This window comes from Physeter macrocephalus, chromosome 6, assembly GCF_002837175.3.
Source record: "Physeter macrocephalus isolate SW-GA chromosome 6, ASM283717v5, whole genome shotgun sequence".
NCBI classification, from domain to species: domain Eukaryota; kingdom Metazoa; phylum Chordata; class Mammalia; order Artiodactyla; family Physeteridae; genus Physeter; species Physeter macrocephalus.
In genome coordinates this window covers 84,575,674-84,594,865 of record NC_041219.1, presented here as the reverse complement: position 1 = coordinate 84,594,865, position 19,192 = coordinate 84,575,674, and the positions used below count along the sequence as shown (strand labels likewise).

Sequence of the window (19,192 nt, the reverse complement as noted above, 5' to 3'; positions counted from 1 at the left end):
TTAATTATTTTATTTTTGGCTGCATTAGGTCTTCATTGCAGTGCGCGGGCTTCTCATTGCGGTGGCTTCTCTTGTTGCGGAGCATGGGCTCTAGGCACGCAGGCTTCAGTAGTTGTGTCTCACGGGCTCTAGAGCGCAGGCTCAGTAGTTGTGGTGCACAGGCTTAGCTGCTCCATAGCATATGGGATCTTCCTGGACCAGGGATTGAACCTGTGTACCCTGCATTGGCAGGTGTCTCCTTAACCACTGTGCCACCAGGGAAGTCAGAGACCTATATTTCTGATTTCATATATTCTTTTCACAAAGAGAGAGCTTGTGTTAATATTTCCACAACAGCTCAGTAGTTCGGTATTTGTGTATTTCATTTACACAATAGGCAACATACTATATATCTGTCCCTAACTTTGCATCTTTTACTTAATACATCTTCAACATCTTTTCATATCAGGACATATGGATCTATTGAGGAAGATATTTTTTAACTTAGTGGTAGATTTTTTAATGTTAATATATTGTTCTTCACTCTCCACAGCCTGTGGCCCTCTTGTCTTTTCCCATTTGGCTTCCCAGGCTGGGGGTCTGGGATGGTGAGTGCTAAGTCATCACACCAAGACTGAGATCCACTCATGCAGTCTCGCTGTGTGACACTCCTCAATGACATTCTACCCCACAGACACAACTCCTGATGTCAGTACTAAATTTTGCCTCTCTTTAGTTTCCCTCATCCCCATAATTGTCCATGCGTACAGAAGGTTGAAGAACGGGTGCCTTTTCAGGTGTTTCTCCTCCCTCACACCTGCCTACTGATGTCTGCCATCTTTTATTCCCATTCCAGGGGAAACCATATATCTTTGACCGTGTATTCCCCCCAAACACGACTCAGGAGCAAGTTTATCATGCGTGTGCCATGCAGATTGTCAAAGGTAATGAATGTATTTTTAGAATGTATTTTTTTCAGGCTCCTCATTCCCTACCCCACTTCTCTCTACCAGTGTTCTTTCTCTGCCATCTCTTCAGATGTCCTTGCCGGCTACAATGGCACCATTTTTGCTTATGGACAGACATCCTCAGGGAAGACACATACTATGGAGGTGAGGGTTCTGACTTTTATGGGAATGAGGAGCTGGGAGTGTTAATAGGAGGCCAGGGAATCTCAGTGGGGAAAGATCTAGGAATTGAGGGCTGCCTGGTACAGAGGATGAACGGAGGGCAGCGTTATAGTGGAAGTTTAACGGAATCCCTTCAGCCTGCTGCAGTTCACCCTCCTTTCCACTACTCCAGTTTTCTTCTTTTCACCTGGAAAAGCAGCAGCAATGAAAGTCCAGAGGGCTGCTCAGTTCCCTCCTCCTTCCACTAAAAAGGTAGTGACCATCCCCTAAGTTAGGATAGTCTCCTTAGCAGCTGTTACCTCTGTGTTCCTCTGCATACCTCTGAGTTGTCTGATTCCTCCTGAGCCCAGCCTCATTCCAGAATACCCTTACTCCCCAGGGAAAGCTGCATGACCCCCAGCTGATGGGAATCATTCCTCGAATTGCCCAAGACATCTTCAACCACATCTACTCCATGGATGAGAACCTTGAGTTCCACATCAAGGTGATCAGGGCATGACTGCTGGGCATCCCCTTATGGGACTGGGAGGGGAAGATCTAGTATGAACCCACTGAGATCCTGGCGCCCCAACTTATTCTCCACCGTAGTTACCTAAGTTCTTCTCTGCCAACATAGTCTCTTCTGCCCTTTCCCTCCCACCACCACCATTTGAGGGGGTTGCATTAGCCTGAGATCCCTGTATGAGATTTAAGATAGGCCCTCTTCACTTCATACTTCTCCTTTCTCCCCAACCAGGTTTCCTACTTTGAGATTTACCTGGACAAAATCCGTGACCTTCTGGATGGTGAGTGGTGTTTAACCCCAGTGGGTGGGTAGGGGTGAGGAGGGCAAGGCAGAGAAAGATCACATTGCTTTTGGGCTCTTGGGTTTTGGTACTGTTTGGTGAGTGATGCAGCAGGCACACAAGGACACACACACTTGTACTCATGTCCCTTGCCTCCACTCACCAAGAATTTCCCCAAACCGAAACAGTCAGAAGATGAGCTTAGATGCCCAGGCCCACATATAAACAGCCTGAGTCTAGCTGCAGCCCTGGGGCTGGAATCCTGCAGGAGGAAAAACAGCCTAAAGCGCGTGCAGGGAGTTTAGGCTTCACAGGGGAGTCTTCCTCCCTCTTGCCCATAGAAGAATCCACCATCCGAGTAGACGGCAGCGTTCAGGGGTTGGGGAGGTGGGGGGCTGGAAGTGCTGGCCTTGCTCACCCTGAATTGTCTTGATTCAGTGACCAAGACAAATCTGTCTGTGCACGAGGACAAGAACCGAGTGCCATTTGTCAAGGTGAGAGTGGGGATGGGACACCCAGGTGGGGCCAGTGTATTGGGAGTGCAGGTGTAGGAGGAGGGTAGACCAAAGGCCCACCCAGAAGTTGGAGGGCGGACATCCCGGTGGGCTGAGACATGCCAAGGGGCTGGGGAGAGTCTGGAGCCTGGGAAGAGGCACCGTCTTGAGAGGCCATTTGGTTACTGTGCAGGTAATTTAATTTGCAGATCAAAGTGCGTGGGTGACTGTCCATTTGCCCCCTACAGGGTTGTACCGAGCGCTTTGTGTCCAGCCCAGAAGAAATTTTAGATGTGATTGATGAAGGAAAATCAAACCGTCACGTGGCTGTCACCAGTGAGTCGGGAGACAAGGGGCTCTTGAGCGTGGGGTCTGCCTCTCCTCGGTGCCCTTTGGGGCTGAGGGACGTGAAAGTGAGCAAGGGAAGGCTGTGTCCTCCAGAGGAGGAGGGACACGTGTCTGTGTGACCCTGAGACCTGCTGCCGGGGAGACGTAGGGGCTAGGCTAGTCCTGACCGACACCCCCTCTCTTGGCGGGTGGAGGCAGTGGCCCGTGGAAGCCGGGGCTGAGGGCTTCAGTTCCGCAGGGGTTGGTACAGGGACTGTTTCACCCTCCCCCCTACAGACATGAATGAACACAGCTCTCGAAGCCATAGCATCTTCCTCATCAATATCAAGCAGGAGAATATGGAGACCGAGCAGAAGCTCAGTGGGAAGCTGTACCTAGTGGACCTGGCAGGGAGCGAGAAGGTTGGGGGTCCTGTCAGGGTGGGATGGGCAAGGAAGGAAGCCTTGGGGGGGGGGTGGCCTTTTTGTAAATCAAAATAACTTTCTTATTGAGCTAGAATTCACGTGCCATGAAGTTCACCATTTTAAAGCGTACAATTCAGTGACTTTCAGTATGTTTGGAAGGTTGTGCATCATCACCACTAATTCCAGAACATTTTCATCACCTGTTGACAGTCATGCCCTCTTCTCCCCTCCCCCATCCCCTGGCAACCCCTAATCTACTTTCTGACTCTGGATTTGACTTTCTGGACATTGCACATAAATGGAATCGTATAACGTGTGTGTGGGGGGGGGAGGGTGAGGTCTGTAGCAAGAGCATTTAGGGGAACAGAGGTAGGGCCCTCTCTGTCCTCTTTCCCTCTCCCCGTCTCCTTGGACTAAGCCTTACGTGGAGAAGAGGTGGGGAGAGCCCCCTCCCTCTGCAGCCGCTCACGACATACTCACCCCTTCGTGCCCTGGTAGGTCAGCAAGACTGGAGCAGAGGGAGCCGTGCTGGACGAGGCCAAGAATATCAACAAGTCCCTGTCAGCCCTGGGGAACGTGATCTCTGCGCTGGCTGAGGGCACAGTGAGTGCTCCTTAGGTGTCCGCGCTCCTCGAGCCCCGCCCCGTCTTCTGCCTTCTCCTAATGCCCCACCTCATCATGCCAATTCATGGGTTGCTCCGCCCCTAGTCAGCACCACCGTCCCTTCTTTATTTTTATTTTTTTTATTTTGTTGGCTGTGCCATGCAGCTTACAGGATCTCAGTTCCCTGACCAGGGATTGAACCCGGGCCACAGCAGTGAAAGCCCGGAAGCCTAACCACTAGGCAACCAGGGAACTCCCCCACCATCCTTTCTGATTCTCCCGTTGAATTTTTTTTTCTGATTTGCGGCCTCTCTCTTCCCCCAGAAAAGCTACGTTCCGTATCGTGACAGCAAAATGACACGGATTCTCCAGGACTCCTTGGGAGGAAACTGCCGGACAACCATGTTCATCTGCTGCTCACCGTCCAACTACAACGATGCGGAGACCAAGTCCACCCTGATGTTTGGACAGCGGTCGGTGGCAGGGTCCCCTACTCCCAGCCGCAGCCCCTGCTGCGCTCTCCCCTCAGGGTCGTGTGCGCCTTAATGGAGGTCTCATCTCTTCGTTCTCCTCTCCAGGGCGAAGACCATTAAGAACACTGCCTCCGTGAATCTGGAGTTGACTGCCGAGCAGTGGAAGAAGAAATATGAGAAGGAGAAGGAGAAGACAAAGGCTCAGAAGGAGACGATTGCAAAGCTGGAGACAGAGCTGAGCCGGTGGCGCAGTGGTTAGCAACGGGTCCTGTGGGTGCAGGGAGCCAGAGAGGGCTCCTACGATCTCCAAGGGGGAGATCTCTTGCTGCGTTTCCGGAGGGGTGCAGTAGAGCAGTCATGAGAGAAAGCGAGAGCGGCTTGACTGCCTTTAACCCCACCCCCCAAAAGCTTGACGGTCCACTTGGCAAGAGAGATGGAGGCCTGGAGGTCTCCGCGTTGTACAGTGAGGGAGGAAGGACCCTCGGATGCAGCGGTCCCTTCTCCCATCCCTCACCTTGTTCCGTCCCTTTGCTAGGAGAGGACGTGCCAGAGACAGAGCGCCTGGCCGGGGAGGATGCCACCCTGGGGGCTGAGCTCTGCGAGGAGACGCCCGTGAACGACAACTCATCCATCGTGGTGCGCATCGCGCCTGAGGAACGCCAGAAGTACGAGGAGGAGATCCGCCGCCTCTACAAGCAGCTTGATGACAAGGTGAGGACAGTCGGGCAGGGCAGAGAGGTGAGAGCCCAGTGGGATGGTAAGTGAGGGGCTAAAGAAGTAGCTTATCCTGCCGTTTTTCTGATTTTAAAAGAGATGAATGTTCATTATTGAAAATGTGGAAGATAAATAAAAATATATAGAAGAAAATTTAAATCTTCTCCTCCCACCATTCAGAAATAAAGCCACGCAATTGAGATTATACTGTGTATGTAACTTTGCATCCGATTTTTTCATTCCTCGTTATATAATGAGCAATTTCCTACTTTGTTAACAATTCTTCATAAAAGTATTTTAAAGTAGCTGCCTAACAGTCCATTTATCAGAATGTATTTAACCATTTACTTATTTACAGGCCTTCCAGGGTTTTTTGTTTGTTTGTTTTGTTGGTTGGTTGTTCTTGCTATTATAAATAGCTCTGAAATGACTATCTTTGTCTCCTGTGCCTAAGACTTTGCTTTAGAATGGTTTGATTAGAATGGAGCGCTAGAGTGGGATTTCTCACTTAAAGGATATGAACATTTAAAGGCTTTTGCTGTGCATTGTCAAGGTTATACCAACTTCTAGGAAGAAAGGGATTAAAAAATGAGGGCAGGGGTCAAGGAAAGAAGCCGAGGGAAAGACCTCTTTCTTTTCTTAGGATGTGGAGTTTCTAAATCAAAGCCTAAACTAGCTGGATTTTTATCAGGATCCACGTGTACCCCAACCCTGTGAGTCTACACTGGAAAGAGTAGCTCCCTTCACCCCGCCTTTACCCCTTTTGCCTCCAACAGGATGATGAGATCAACCAACAGAGCCAACTCATAGAGAAGCTCAAGCAGCAGATGCTGGACCAGGAAGAGGTAATGGGAAGGAGGGCAAGACACGAGAGGAGAGGGTTGTGTGTTCATCCCTGAAAGGCATCAAAAAGACCTTTTCCTGATAAGATGGACGAAGGGGCATTCTACTTAGGGGTTAGTCACCCTCCAGGACTATAGAAATCTGGAAACTTAATTGGGGTTTTGCTTAAAGCACGGATGCCGGATTCTGGGTGCTTCTTCATTCTGTTGCCCTACTTCTGTGAAGCGGAAAGCCCGCTTCCTCTTGACTCTTGCTTTGGCCCCTGCTTCTCTCCTAGACCTATACCTGGGTGGGGGGCTCAGCTTCCCCAGACCAAGGGGCCATCGAAGTGGTCGCTGGCAGAGGACTCCCTCACGTGGCTCGCCCCTCCCTTGCAGCTGCTGGTGTCCACTCGAGGAGACAATGAGAAGGTCCAGCAGGAGCTGAGCCACCTGCAGTCGGAGAACGACGCCGCGAAGGAGGAGGTGAAGGAAGTGCTGCAGGCACTGGAGGAGCTGGCCATGAACTACGACCAGAAGTCCCAGGAGGTGGAGGAGAAGAGCCAGCAGAACCAGCTTCTGGTGGACGAGCTGTCTCAGAAGGTGGTGAGTAGCCGGCTAGGAGCTCCCTGGCCTCAGAACATCCTCCACATCCAAAGGGGGACCTCTGCTTCCTGATAGGGCAGGATCACGTTTGCACCTTTGCACTGCCGTTCAGTGTGTCGTGGGACACACCCCCACCCCTCCACTGCACTTTGCCCTTCTGACCCCTCTCTCTTCCAGACCCTTCTGCAGGGCTTGTGTTCTCTTCATAGCAGCCATCAGGGTCATGCATGAAGGGAGAGGCCTCCGCCTGGGCTGGGGAGGGGAGCAGGAATATGGCTATGGGATGACCTGAAGGGCTGTCCCCAGGCCACCATGCTGTCCCTGGAGTCTGAGTTGCAGCGGCTACAGGAGGTCAGTGGACACCAGCGAAAACGAATTGCTGAGGTACTGAACGGGCTGATGAAGGACCTGAGTGAGTTCAGTGTCATCGTGGGCAACGGGGAGATTAAGCTGGTGAGTGGAGAAAGAGGCAGCAGCCTTGTTCAGGTCATTCTTGTTCTGGGCACTGGTGGGAGGTGCCGGTGAGACAATGCAGGCCCTCAGGGATACTGGGAAGCGGGGGTGCCAAAGATCGAGGAAACACGCCTGCAAACTAGACACAGGAAAGCAGGTAGAGGTTTGCATAGACTCAATTGAAATACGCATTCTAAATCCACACACCAACTGAAATTCACATTGTTGAATAAAAAAGCAGTGGAGATGTGCTTATAGCAGGATTTGGAGATGGGAACACAAAATTAGGAATGGTATATGCAGATCTGTGGCAGTGACAGTGACCCATCTGGGTGATCAAGCAGGTCAGTTTGACTACAGAATATCCTATTGCTCTACAGGATGAAAGAAGGTGACTGTCAGAATTGGATCTTTAAGCACAGAGAGAGGGATTTAGTGAGAAATGACAGGTGATACAGAGCTGCTAGAAGTCACCTGGCACATACCCGTCCCACCCGAGTCCCTGTGTCTCTGGGTGTGTGTGCCTGGGGGCTAGGCTGAGTAGAAGGAAATGGATAAAGGGCTTCCCGGCAGCAGAGAGGCACCTCCTCCCTCCCTTGCTCTCCCACAGCCGGTGGAGATCAGCGGGGCCATCGAGGAGGAGTTCACTGTGGCCCGACTCTACATCAGCAAAATCAAATCGGAAGTCAAGTCTGTGGTTAAAAGGTGCCGGCAGCTGGAGAACCTCCAGGTCGAATGTCACCGCAAGATGGAAGTGACTGGGCGGGAGCTCTCATCCTGCCAGCTTCTCATCTCCCAGGTGAGTGCGGAGGTCCAGAGCCTTTGGGTGCTGTGGGAGAGGACGGGCGACTCTGTGCCTTTGGGATAACTCCTAGCACCCACGTTTATGTCAAGAGCCGAGGGTCAACTGAAGTCGAGGACAGAAGAGCTGGGAGGAAGCATGAGAGGGTCCAGGCTAGAGAAGTGAAGGATCGGGGGATACTGCCCTCTGATCCGAGAGGGTCTAAAGGAAGGGTCTCCAGAGGAATGTCCCTCGACCCTGCATCCCCATGGGAGGTGTAGCAGGAAGGGAGGAGAGCTGGAGCTTATGGAGGTCTGCACTGCCTGGAGTTGGGTCCTTTGCTGCATCCATCTTCTTCCTCTCATGAACCCTCACCCCACCAGCATGAGGCCAAGATCCGCTCCCTGACGGAATACATGCAGAGCGTGGAGCTCAAGAAGCGGCACCTGGAAGAGTCCTATGACTCCCTGAGTGATGAGCTGGCCAAGCTCCAAGCCCAGGGTGAGGCCCTCTTAAACGTCCAACCCACCCATCCTGGGATCTAAGATCGCAGAGGGGACAGGGAGGGAAAGTGACAAACATCACAGGAAACCACCCAACAGCACACTCACCAAAGCATTAGACTGAAATCGTGGAGTCCAACTCACATGCTGCTTATCACGCTTTTGCACGTAGCTCATTTTCCATGAACCATAAACCCTCCATTGTTCTTTGTCCCTGCTGTATGAAATTGGACCATCCTCACCCAGAAGAACATCCCTGTGGGCCCATTCTGGGTAGACGTGCCTTGCTCTGCCTGGAGCTCTGGTCACAATGTGAAGTTCTGTCCGGAGGAGGTAGGTCTGATGTAAGCTGTCTTCCCCTCTCTCCCTTAGAAACTGTGCATGAAGTGGCCCTGAAGGATAAGGAGCCAGACACACAGGACTCAGAAGACGTGAAGGTGAGTGGGGAAGGCGTGGGGAGGACTGGGGCCCGGCAGGGCTGTGCTGGTCCTCAACTGAGCGGGTGTCTGGGACTCTAGCTTTGAGCTTGGGGTGGGGTTGTTTGCAGAAGGCCCTGGAGCTGCAGATGGACAGCCACCGGGAGGCCCATCACCGGCAGCTGGCCCGGCTCCGGGACGAGATCAATGAGAAGCAGAAGACCATTGATGAGCTCAAAGAGTAAGAGTTCCCCAGGGCGGCTCGTCTCCACCCGGTCCCCTCCCCTTGCTGTGCCTACTCAGATGCTCCTTCTTGCACCAGGATCCGGTTCTTTAACTTCCACGTGTCATTCCCCTGACAATGACACGACTTTGCAGCCCAACTCCAGGAGGTACAAGGAGTGAGGACTAGTCCCTATCTGCAAGGCTATTCTGATTAGATAGCTCAGGGCCCCTCACTCTGTCATGGAAGCAGTGGCCTGAATCTGCCTCTGATACCCCAAGGTAGATGCATCAACACCACCAGGACTCCCGTGTAGAAGAAGGAAAGTGTTTGAGGAGCTGGGCTTCTCTTTGCCTCTCGCTGACATCTTTTTGTTCTCCCCAATACCTCCTTGCCCTCCGCAGCCTGAATCAGAAGCTCCAGTTAGAGCTGGAGAAGCTTCAGGCTGACTATGAGAAGCTGAAGAATGAAGAACATGAGAAAAGCACCAAACTCCAGGAGCTGACGTGAGTGACGGGTCTGCCTGCAGACCCTATGCAGACATACTGCAGAGGCAAGACACAATCTAGATGTGAATAAGGTGACCACGGGAAGCAAGTGCCTCAGAAGAACAATTTGATGGGGTGGGGAAGGGGGAAAAAGGGAGGCTTCCGTTCAATATTAGCAGACATGGAAGGATGTGGGTGATGTTTTGTGACGTGTAAAAAGCAGGTTACAAAACAGTAGGAATGGTATGATCCCATAACAGTTATGTGGGATATGCATGCAGGGAAGAGTCTGGAAAGATGGACACCAGAATGTTCACGGTGGTTTGATCTGTAAGTAGTAGAATCATGGGCTTTTAATGGAACTCGTTTACTTATCTTTGTTTTTTCTTTTCTGATTTCTGCACTGTGAACATGGGTAACTTGTGTAATAAAGAATAATAAAATATAGATCCAAGGAATGGAGGACGGGGGAGAGAGGGAGGCCCTGAGGGATTCTTCTGTTTCCCTCTTCCTCCAGATTTCTGTATGAGCGACACGAGCAGTCCAAGCAGGACCTCAAGGGTCTGGAGGAGACAGTTGTGAGTGGTTTCCTTCTCTGCCAGGTTTACAGGGTGTGGGTGGTGGGCTTCAGTTCTTCCTCCTGATTTCTTCCTCACCCCGTTCCTCCTTGCCTTTCTGCAAAGTCAGTCTGTGGCATGATCAGGACGCACCTTTTCCTAAAGGATGAGTGACTCACTTGTCTAGAGAGACTGAAGGGTCCAATAATTTTGGAGGGGGAACGGTGACCGGGTATTTGGAGGCCCCCAATTTTTCATCATTGTTTCCAGGCCCGGGAACTCCAGACCCTCCACAACCTTCGCAAGCTGTTCGTTCAAGACGTCACGACTCGAGTCAAGAAAGTGAGTGCCGTCTCGGGGTCTTCCCAGGCCCCGTATCCTCCCCCTGTCCTCAGGCTTCTCCAGACCCTGTGGCCTTCAGTGGGGCTGGCTTGGCCTGGTCTGGGTGGGACCTAGTTGGCCTCAGGACAGCCACACCTTTCCCCTGCCTCTGTCTCTCATCAGAGTGCAGAAATGGAGCCCGAGGACAGTGGGGGGATTCACTCCCAAAAGCAGAAGATTTCCTTTCTTGAGAACAACCTGGAACAGCTTACAAAGGTTCACAAACAGGTAAGAGTGAGGGTGAGGAGTGAAGAGAACTCTTGAGGCCAGGAGCCTAGGATACCTACATCTTTGGAGGCCCTTGGATTTAGGAAAATCTACTTGCATGTTTTCCTTACTTCTCCCCTTTCCCTTTCCTACTAATCCCTTCTTTATCCCATATTTGGTTCCACTTTTACCCTGTTCTTGGTTCTATGCCTGTTTTCCCTTTCCCAGAGCTCCCAGCCTGCCTCTGCTCAAAGTGGAATTCCCCAGGCCTACGCTGTTGGAGGGAAAGGTTGAAACTGATAGAGGTTTCAGAGGCATGGGGCCGTGACCGTGTACACAAGGAATACTGGTCAGACGTTAGCCAGAGACAGAGAGCAGAGAGACAAGAAGCCAGGAAGCTGGGCTTTCTCTCATGGAGAGGACTCCCTTTGCCTAGGCCTGGGGCAGGCACACAGGGCAATTCCATGATGTCCTCAGACGGCCCAGACGGCCCCTGGTCAGGGCCAGTGAAAACTCCTGTGTATTAAGTTGCTGCCTCTCTATCCCCCTCCTTGCTGCTGCGGTTCCTTAGGTGGAAGACTGGGTTTCAAAGGTATGGGGTGGGGAGGTGGAAGGGGCAGTCCAAAGGAGCCAGGACAGGAAATGTTTGGTGCATATAGAGCAGGAGCACCCTGGCTAGTGCCAAATAGCTGAGCCTTGAAGACAGATGCAACAGATTGTCAACTGGCTCTTTTAACTGATTCGTAAAATAAACCCTAACCTATACTTCATTCCCTTCTTTTTGAATCCACCTTAAAATTCGTTTTAAACTATATTCTCATTAAACTACAGCTTCAACTTCTTTTCTTCCCCGTGCCATACCCAGCATATATAGTGAACACCCAGTACACCTTCTTATTTTTTTAAATAATGAAGAAAATCCTAGAACTGTGGCCCAAGGATAGTCCACAGGGTTTATTTATTTTATTTGGACCTGCAGAGGGCTTTAGTACCATCTTTCCCCCTTTACTTATTATAAAACAGTGTGAACAACATTATAGAAAAGTTGAAAGGGAAGAAACATTTGTCATCGGTTTTGCCATTCTTTTTAATTTCTGTGTTCATTTTCCTTCTTAATCCAAATGCATATTACATTGAGTTTTTTCCCCAATTTTTCATTGTAGTAAAGTACACATAACATAAAATGTATGACCTTTAATCATTTTAAGTGCACCATTTGGTGGCCTTAAATCCATTTGTAATGTTGTGCAACCATCACCACCATCCCTCTCCATAAGTCTTTTCATCCTGTAGAACTGAAACTCCATCCCCATTAAATAATAACTCCTCAGTCCCTGCTCCTCCACCCCCTGGCAACCCCCATTCTACTTTGTCTCTATAATTTTGACTACCCTAAGAATCTCACCTAAGTGGAATCATCTGGGATTTGTCCTTTTGTGACTTGTTCATTTCACTTAGCGTAATGTCCTCCAGGTTCATCCACATTGTGGCACATTTCAGGAAATCACAGGCTGTTTCCTTTTCCCCCATGAAGGCTCTGCCTCTGTTCTAAGTCTCAGAGATCAAAAGCTACTCACCTATAGGAGAGAGGACTCCTAATATCCTACCTCAGGGGACACAAGACTGGAAAGGAAAACATGAGCGATGTAGAAACCTCTCAGTCAACAGAATCTTAAATAGCCAGGGCCATAACCCTATTACAAATTAAGCTAAGTTATTGTCACAGCAAAACATTGTTTATAATCTGTAAATTGTCCAAAATTAAAGGGACAATTCTCCCAGTGTTCCCTGCTGCACTGATTTACCTGATACCTTCCAAGGCCGACTCCTGCAATCTGTAGGGCCCTAGTCATTGTGTGAAACCTTGTAAAAAGATCAGGAAACCTTTTCTGGCTGCAAGGTGGTTGCTGCCACGCTGTGGCTTAATTTAAATGGGGAGAGGGACAGCCCAGGAAATCCTTGAACATGAAGGTAATGAGCACAAATGTTTGTGAGACTTCAAAACATTTTCTTTCCTTCCTATGGGGCGGCCGTGTGTGTGTGTGTGTGTGTGTGTGTGTGTGTGTGTGTGTGTGAGTGTGTGTGTGTGTGGTGCGTGGGCTCCTGTATTCCAGCTCTGCTCCTGCTCTACACTGCACCTAACCTGCACTCAATACCATCTCCACCCTCCAAACTGCTACTGTGCTCTTGCTGCCTCGCCTTGCGCATGCCCACAAAGCCATCTCTGGGGGAGGGGGAAGGGCCTCATTCCCATGGTTGCCCTGGGGCTGTTGGTCTGACACCAGCTGTGAGATATTGCGGGGTTGGTGGTGTTTAGGCCAGGAGGAGACTGGAACTCTTGCTATCCCAAGAGTTCTGGGCTACAGAGGAGTTGGCATGTTTTTGCTGTCTGGAAACTGATGTAACTTTTTAATGCCTGACCACCGTTTGCTAAAGGGAGAAGGAAAGAACTGGCCAGAACAGCAATTAGGTAAAGGGAATGAGGCCTTTGGAGGAAACCACATGGTCTCCACCTTCCCTGACATGACTTTTCCTTATTCTCTCTCCCACTCGCACCCCCGACTCTGCTGCCTTGTTCGCCTCTTTCCCTGCCTCTTCGCTTGGGCTCGTCCCACAGCTGGTACGTGACAATGCAGATCTGCGTTGTGAGCTTCCTAAGTTGGAAAAACGACTTAGGGCTACGGCTGAGAGAGTTAAGGCCCTGGAGGGTGCACTGAAGGAGGCCAAGGAGGGCGCCATGAAGGACAAGCGCCGGTACCAGCAGGAGGTGGACCGCATCAAGGAGGCCGTTCGGTACAAAAGCTCCGGCAAACGGGGCCATTCTGCCCAGATTGGTGAGTGGGGAGTGGGCGTCAGTAGGCGGGGGGGTGCGTACAGGGGGGATCACCACCTGGGGGAACCCAGCAAATTCCTCAGTGTAACCCCACCCCAGCCTCACCCCACCACCACTACGAAAAAGTAGAAAAGTGAATTACCTTACATGCAACTCAGTTCAGCTCTAGCTAAATGACCTTGCAGGGCAACTGCAAGGTAACAAATAGCCTCTTCACGGTCATTTTCCTTTCTTTGCCGCAGCCAAACCCGTCCGGCCTGGCCACTACCCAGCATCTTCACCCACCAACCCCTATGGCACCCGGAGCCCTGAGTGCATCAGTTACACTAACAGCCTCTTCCAGAACTACCAGAATTTGTACCTGCAGGCTGCACCTAGCTCCACCTCAGATATGTAGTGAGTGACCATGGGCGGGCTGAAGTCCCAACCCAAGGCTCTCTGCACCCTATAAGGCATAAGACTGGGTTAATTATTGGGTGAGACTTAATTCTTTTCCTAAGTAGCTTCATTTCTAACCCTTTCTCAACTTCGTGCCTTTGATTAGAAGGTGGGCATCTGCCCTCCCAGCCTGAGGCCATGTTTGTTGTCCTCTGGTCTCTGGGGATGGGAGGGGTGGATGGCTTCATCCCTGAGGGTGAGTGTGGATCAGTGGTCCTTGGAATAGTGGAAGGTGGGTGCCAGAGGTTGCATCTCTCTCCTCTGCTCCATCCAGCTTTGCAAACTCCTGTACCAGCAGTGGGGCTACATCTTCTGGAGGCCCCTTGGCTTCCTACCAGAAGGCCAACATGGACAACGGTGAGTGAAAAAGATGGGTAACCAGCCTGTGGGATCCCCAGGGCAAGTTGAAAAGTATCAGAAAAGTAAGTGACCCTGCACCTACAGCTCAAAACACTGCATCCCTTCAGGGTCTTGGACGCTTAGAAGTGGATTCCTCCGGTCACGTGCCTGTCCCAACCCTTACCTTCCTTTCCCCTTCTCCTCTCCTCTGTGAGGGCTCAGGGAGGCTTTTTCTCAAACAAAATAATGATGCAGCTTGGGGTAGTTGAAGACGAGTGCCACAGACCCAGATGGCAGCTATGTTCCCAAGACACTTACCTTTTTCTCCAAGGGATTAGGATGACAGAGGGTTTGAGGAGACTGTTAGTAACACCCAATCTCTTTTTTCCTTCTTCCAATCTTGTGTTCTGCATGATGTTCTCTTCAGGAAATGCCACAGATATCAATGACAATAGGTACGCGGGTTGCCACTGCTCTTGGGCTCTCTGGGTGGGACCAGAAGAAATGGTTACATTTCCCTCATGCCTTACTTAGAGGTTCGCCGGAGACTTTGGGGAAAGGGTGGGGGGGAATGAGAACCATTCTCGCCATCACTGTGTTGTCCAGGAGGTCCAGTCATCCCCTGCCTTGGTGTAGAACACTGTCCCCTCCTCCAATTCTCCCTATGGTTCCTCCCCATGCCAGCTATGGGGGCTGGGAGAAAACGCCATGGACATCTGATGACCTGGGTTTCCCTCCTACTTTTGGGAACTTTGTGACCTTGGGCAAGTCAGCTCTATCTCTCTGGCCTTGATTTGCCCTGTATTCCTGCCCTTCATTATCTCACAGGGATGCTGAGAGAGCAAAGTGACAGGAATGCTGTCATTTATACGGAGCTGACAGTGCTGTGATCATGCTGGGTCTCTTCTTCCAGGAGTGACCTGCCGTGCGGCTACGAGGCTGAAGACCAGGCCAAGCTGTTCCCTCTCCACCAGGAGACGGCAGCCAGCTAATCTCCCACACGGGCTGCTGCATACCTGCACTTTCAGGTAGTTTCAGGCCGCTTCCTCTGACCAGCCTCAGGTTGCCTCCTTTCTTGCCCTCAGCTTCTTTGTTTCTCCTGCTTTTAAAAAAATCATCTCAAAACTTTTACTATATAGTTGTCCCTCAACTCCTGCTGTCCCCTCCCAGGGGCTACATCAGAACTGCCCGGTGTCCCCTAGGCACTGGCCTCCCCTCCCGCCTTGTGCTTGGCCACAGTGGGAACCACAGTACTGCCTTTCTGCCACTAGGGGTCGCTGCAACATGTCAAAAGAAGTGGGCAAGGGCAGTGTCCATCTAGAGCCCCAATACAGGTCACAGAACCTAGTAGTTATTAGGAGACCTTGGGAGATCTCTGTGTCCTATACTCCTCATATCTTTATATGTCACCAATGAGCTTTAGCAAATGCCCCAGGAAATCTAACTTTTTGTTCCTCTAGCTGCTGTATCAGCACTCCCCTCCGATCTTGCTAGTGGAGGTGGAAAACAGCTGTGTGCCCACCTCCAAGCCCCACCTTCACCTCTGTCCTGGGTCCTCTCCCCCGTTCCCTGTGCTCTCCTAGAAGCACAGGCACCTTCCTGGTTTTTGTGTGTCACCAGGCTTCTTGCCAGGGTTGCTTTATGGCTCAAAACGGTCACTGGGATCCTGTTTTATTGTCCACCTTGGATCCTTGGAGAACGAGAAATGAGAGAACATGGCCAGTCTCCCAGTGGGCGTCATCCAAGCTGAGCCCTCTCCAGGGGTTTTCCAGAGTAACAGGCCAGGCACACACAGGCAGAAAGGCATGAGAAGCAAGCAGTAGGAATGGGGGAGGAAGAGTTAGGGAAGGCCTGCGGGGGGAGGAGCAGGAGCTGGGAGGGTGGCGTCTGGTTGTTGATATCAAAGGAACAGGACTGTAAACCCAAGTTGGTACAGATGCCACCCTGTTCCTCTTCAGTAACTGGGCTGCAAGGTGGTTCCTCACAACCTCTTTCTCTTTCTTCCCCAGTTTCTAAGAGGGACTGAGGCCTCTTCTCTCAGCATGCTGCAAACCTGTGGTCTCTGATACTAACTCCTTCCCCAATCCTTGTTGTTTGACTGTACTATGTTTGATGTCTTCTCTTACTCTGTATCTCTTTGTACTCTGTATCTATATATCAAAAACTGCTGCTATGTCTCTCTCTTCTCTCTGTCATACTCTCTAGTATCTAATGATGTATTTAGCAATTTCTAAGCATAGTATACCCTCCTCATTTGGGGCCATAGGGAGGAGGGTCAGCGTTTCTTCTTTCTCTCATATATGCATCTCTCACACTGAACGGTGTTAGTCACGGAGATGATAAAAGGAAAATGGGAGCTAGAGGGCTGTGATCCTTCACACACACACACACACACACACACACACACACACACACACGCACGCACACAAAGCCTTAAGCAGAAGAATGTCTTAGCGTCATGAGAAGATACAGAAATAGACTCTTCCTCCCTCCTCTTCCACATTTAGCACAGGGGAGGGTAAAATGGAAGGACTGCTTAAATTATACGGTGAATTTTCTTCAGACGCCCCTCACCCAAACGGAGGGGTTCTGGGTGTGCACCTCTGCCCCCCGAAGTCTGCCTTTTGCCTCCCTCTTCTGTGCCCCCTGGACAACCAAGAACATGGATTGCTCGAGGGACCACTTCCCTTTCTCCTCAAAACTCCTTTTGATATTCTCTACCCCAGAGCTCATGACCAGAACCCAAAGCTGCTTAAAATTATTTTGAAAAATTGAGGAGGCCAACCCATTTCCAACAATCTGTCAAATGGTTGCTCATCTGTCCACAGTGATAGTTATAGCCAAGCGTAAGCAAAATGATTCCTTCTTTGGCTTTGGGGGTAAACAGACTGGAAAATTCCTAAGTATTTTTTTGCCACAGTGATGGGCTGGATTCCTTTCTCTGTCCCATATTGGGCTGCATGTTCTTGCCATCTCCACCTTTTGGTTTGGGGGCTTCCAGTTCATTGGCAAAATAGGTATCCCGAAATGCCTTCCTTTCAAGCTGGAGCCTGACTTTTCCCCGATGATACACATTAAAAAATGTTTTTTTCCGAAAAGAATTCCCTCTATAATGTCCTCCTCTGGTATTAAGTGCACTTTAAAGAAAAGGGCAGGGCAGATTTTCCAGAGGTGGAGGAGCCCAAGGGCTTGACCCAGGGGGCTCCCCCACTCCCTATGGAATTGACAGGACTATTGTTTTGTTTTCATATCCTGTCCTACCACATGGTGCTAAGGTGGCTTTCCAGGTAACTGCAGGGATGGAGAGTGGAGGTCACAAGCCAGTCCAAATCAAGAAATATAACCTGGTGTCCAGATAGCCAGTCTTATCTGGGATGGAAGAACAGGGTAGCAGGGCAACCCATCACCTAGTTTCTAAGTCAGGAAAGAAAGCTCAGTGTGAGTGTCAGCTGATAAATACAGCCTGTATTGGCCTGTGACTCCTTCAAGGGAAAAAGTCCTTTCTCCCTTTACCTGTTAGGCCCTTTTTAGCAATTAAGGAGAAATGCAGGGAAAAAAAATATATACCAGAGGGGTGTAGAGTAAATCCAAGGCGGTGATATTCATACATTTTTCAGAACCAATCTTATATAGAACCCTGATATAAAGAATAGCTAAAAGTGACGCAGACCTGGGCGGTTTGCATTTTTGTTGTTTGGTGGAAAATGCTTCACTACTTGAGGAGCCCTTGAACAGTCCTTAAGAGACCCCAAGGATTCTGTAGAGTAGATTGAAAACCCCCTTGCTCTGAGGAAAGGGGTTCAATCTGGCTCCCCTGCCCCAAGCAAAGAGGGAAAGGGTGGGGTTGGTGAGCCACGCTGTCTCCAGACGCAAGTGGAGAGGAAGGAAGATACCTGTGCACCTGGAGACTTGTGCTAATATCGGCCAGCAGGGCACCCAAGAATCCAGTGAGCTTTATGCAATCTTGCCACCAAATGACTCTTTTAAAACACAGAAGAAAATGTGAAGGTGTAGGGCAGATGAGGAGAGAGGTGACAGAGGAACAGCCTTCTCTTTAGCAAGATGTAAGGGAAATATAATTCACTTACATAAATAAGAAACGACACACACACAAAGCCTTCACCAGAAGCTTCACCCCACATCCTCCTCCTCCCCCTCCTCCCACCCCCTCACCACATTCCTTTCAGAGAGCCAGGGTCTCCACGAGGGGCACCTGGCCTGCCCCCTCACATCTGCCAAAATGTTGCATGCCAGCGTGGAAGACAAACCAAACTGCACCAACCCCAGTGTGTATTTACTTGATGTACATAGATACCTTTAAAATAAAATAAATTCAATGATGATGGCTCTCCGGTGTTCTTAAGTCTTTATCCCTCCCCAGTCTCACTCCCTTCCCTGCATGTAATGGCATTATGACAGCGTGGGATATATCCTTCCAGGTGTTTTTCCATATATTTACGATCAGGTTTTTTTCCCCACTTGACAGTATGTCCTAGAGATCTTTTCATGTCAAGATACATATGTACCTCATTTAAAAAGTACATGGGGGCTTCCCTGGTGGCGCAGTGGTTGAGAGTCCGCCTGCCGATGCAGGGACACGGGTTCGTGCCCCGGTCCGGGAAGATCCCACATGCCGCAGAGTGGCTGGGCCCGTGAGCCATGGCCGCTGAGTCTGCGCGTCCGGAGCCTGTGCTCCGCAATGGGAGAGGCCACAACAGTGAGAGGCCCGTGTACCGCAAAAAACAAAACAAAACATGATTTTTCATAAACGTATCCTATAATTTATTCAACCATTCCACTAGTGGTGGACATCTATCTAGGTTGTTTGTAATTTTTAACAAAAAATTGTATCCTGTTTTCTTCACTGTTTTCCCCAGACCACCCTCAGCCCCAGCATCAGTTCCATCCCTCTAGTGCATCTGCATCCCTCCCTCGCCAAGAGCTCAGCTCTCTTGTCCCAAGATTGTTTACCACAATCACCCTTCTAACCCCCATTTTAGAGCATAGCCCTACCTGTCTTCTCTGCTCTTACTTCAAAGTGTCTGAGATAAGTGGAGAAAGCCACACGACCAAAACACTGGGGCAATTAAAAACAAAGAGCCCCAGAGGTAACTGGACCTTTGGTGCTGGTTTAACGTTCCTTCTGTGTGTCCCCGCTGTTTTCTCTCCCACTCTCCAGAGCATCCGGTCTAAACCCTCACTCCTCAAGATCCCTT

General features: G+C 50.3%; 1 protein-coding gene across 1 annotated transcript; it reads left to right on the top strand.

Moving 5' to 3' along the window:
• Positions 1 to 840: 840 nt before the first annotated feature.
• On the top strand, positions 841 to 18,305 carry KIF5A (kinesin family member 5A). Its single transcript, XM_028491203.1, has 28 exons — positions 841 to 923; positions 1,018 to 1,091; positions 1,489 to 1,593; positions 1,846 to 1,894; positions 2,333 to 2,388; positions 2,637 to 2,724; positions 3,013 to 3,137; positions 3,639 to 3,743; positions 4,068 to 4,216; positions 4,322 to 4,470; positions 4,752 to 4,927; positions 5,707 to 5,775; positions 6,151 to 6,357; positions 6,664 to 6,810; positions 7,421 to 7,609; positions 7,975 to 8,092; positions 8,467 to 8,531; positions 8,642 to 8,751; positions 9,138 to 9,239; positions 9,739 to 9,799; positions 10,049 to 10,120; positions 10,283 to 10,387; positions 12,984 to 13,200; positions 13,442 to 13,595; positions 13,912 to 13,994; positions 14,404 to 14,431; positions 14,890 to 15,004; positions 15,986 to 18,305. The coding sequence occupies exons 1-27, from the start codon at positions 908 to 910 to the stop codon at positions 14,966 to 14,968; spliced, it is 2,898 nt and encodes a 965-aa protein (XP_028347004.1). The 5' UTR covers positions 841 to 907; the 3' UTR covers positions 14,969 to 15,004; positions 15,986 to 18,305.
• Positions 18,306 to 19,192: the final 887 nt, after the last annotated feature.